General features: G+C 48.8%; 1 protein-coding gene across 3 annotated transcripts in view; it reads left to right on the top strand.

Moving 5' to 3' along the window:
• rpap1 (RNA polymerase II associated protein 1) overlaps positions 1 to 1214 on the top strand; it is a 20874-nt gene extending 19660 nt beyond the window's left edge. For all 3 annotated transcript variants that reach the window (XM_076300583.1, XM_076300584.1, XM_076300582.1), the window contains exon 25: positions 609 to 1214. In XM_076300583.1, coding sequence (XP_076156698.1) covers positions 609 to 794 — 186 coding nt within the window. In that variant the 3' untranslated portion in view covers positions 795 to 1214. The remainder of the gene's footprint in view (positions 1 to 608) is intronic.
• Positions 1215 to 1963: the final 749 nt, after the last annotated feature.

The following is a 1963-nucleotide window of genomic DNA, read 5'->3' as shown; positions in this document are numbered from 1 at the left end:
TGTCTTCCTTTCCCCCCTCTTTCTCACTTTCTCTCCCCTACGGGCATCCTGTCTGACCCTCCTCCACCCCTCTCTATCTCCCTCTGCCATCCCATCTCTGTTCTTTCACTCTGTAATCTGCCACTTTCTCTCTGTTTCCTGTCCTCTCCGCCTGGCTCTTTCCGTGTTCCTTTATTGATCTCCTCTCTGATCTTTCTCTCTCTGCCTTGATCTCCATCTTGGTCTCTCGTCCCTCAATGCCCCACTCTTCTATTTAACTCATCTATTTGCCCTCCCCTTTCCTGTCTCATGTCAGGCTCTCTTCTCTCTTCATGTCTGGTTCCCCTATAGTACCCCCAACCCCCACCACCCCCTTCCATTCCATATGTCTCTTCTCCTCCCCCTTTCTCTCATCTCTCTTCCTCCCTCGCTTCTCTCTCTCTCTCCCTCTCTCATTCCCTCTCACCTCTCCATCCCTCACTTCTCTCTCCCTTTCTCACTTTTCTTTCTCTCTCTCTTTCTCCCTCCCTGACACACTCTCTCCTTCCCTCCCTCTTCCTCCTCTAACATCTGTTTCTGCATTTTCTCTCTTTTTTTTTTTTCTTTTCTGTCGTTGTTTTGGGCTCCAGGTGTTGAGGGCCCACCTGCTCCACTACAAGCTCCCGCAGCAGCAGAGCGAGCTGGGCTTCCTCACCTATGAGCGGCTGCCTCCCCTGCGGGCACGCTGGCTGGAGAAGGAGCTGGGTCTGGAGGAGGGCACCACTGGCACTGTCAGTGCTACCGTTGCCGCGAGGCAGAGCAGCAGAAACCCCTGACTGACTGATGCCCACTGGGGCAGACTGAAACCAGAGGAGCTGACGGGCGTGAGACTCACACCTCTGCTCTGCTCTGCTGGAACCTGATGGAAGAGACTGCATAGGTTTCCGGGGGGGGGGGGGCAGCGGATGGAGAGACTACATAGGTCTCCATAGACCTCTGAAGTTCGCCTACAAAAAGGACCCAAAGCTGCCATCTTTGCATATATTGAGATCGGGATCTACCTATATGGGCAGAGATGGTAACTAGATCTGATCATTTTTGTAGGTGAATTTTAGAGGTCTATTGGGGAATAAGGGGGGGGGGGCGTGGGTCAGTACAGTGCAAATGAAGTCTGAACATGCACTTGAGCATCTGTGTCAAACGTGGATACAAATGCCTGCTTGCCTTTTTGTAAGTAAAGCTGCTTTATGTATGTATGGATGTGTGAGTCGGTTGTCATATTTCAAAAAGTTATGGAAATTGGAGAAGATTTAAGTGGAGCTGCATGTGAGGTTTGCGCTTTGGGACAGCGATGTTAATGAGCATGTGCGAGTGAACTCTGTGCATTAGTGCACATATATAACACAAGCTTTCACACATGGACTCTTCATGAAAAATGTAAGCCACACAATGCCTCAGGCGTTAGTGGATTTCCATACCATGCACTATATGAACCTGCACACACACACACACACACACATAAATCACACAGCACAGAACAGAGTGGCCCAGTTTGAAAGGTAACTTAGCATAGCAGGTAAAGTAATCAGTCACATAGCAAGCAGTATTTAGACACAGACACACAGGGGCCTTAAGTGAACAGAGTATATCAGTGCAAGGGAAACCATGGGCCAGCGCATGACTCCATTCCCTAGCACAAATAGGTTTGGACATGCAGTAAGACTAAGAGAAGAGCCAAGCAATTTAGAGGAAAACAAAGCCCTTTGTCAAGCCCAAATCATGTTTTCGGGAGGGAGTTACAAAATAAATTCGAATGCACTTTTAATGTCAGGACGGATAGACAACAGGTCATTGTTGGTGCCTCTCTACCCCCACCGCAGCATCTTGCTGCAGTCCAGGGAAGATAATGTCTTTCTGAGAAAGATCCTGCTAACTTTTAACTAGATGCACTCCCATTTCTCTCTCATTGAGGCGACTGAACAAATGCCTGCGCAAAATCAAATTT

The sequence above is a fragment of the Alosa pseudoharengus genome, unplaced genomic scaffold (genome assembly GCF_046254945.1).
Source record: "Alosa pseudoharengus isolate Yale_2024_CS ecotype anadromous, Long Island Sound unplaced genomic scaffold, YU_APseudo_1.1 YU_APseudo_1.1_scf_22, whole genome shotgun sequence".
Classification (NCBI taxonomy): domain Eukaryota; kingdom Metazoa; phylum Chordata; class Actinopteri; order Clupeiformes; family Clupeidae; genus Alosa; species Alosa pseudoharengus.
The sequence above is the reverse complement of the archived record's forward strand: the minus strand, read 5'-3'. Positions and strand labels throughout refer to the sequence as shown.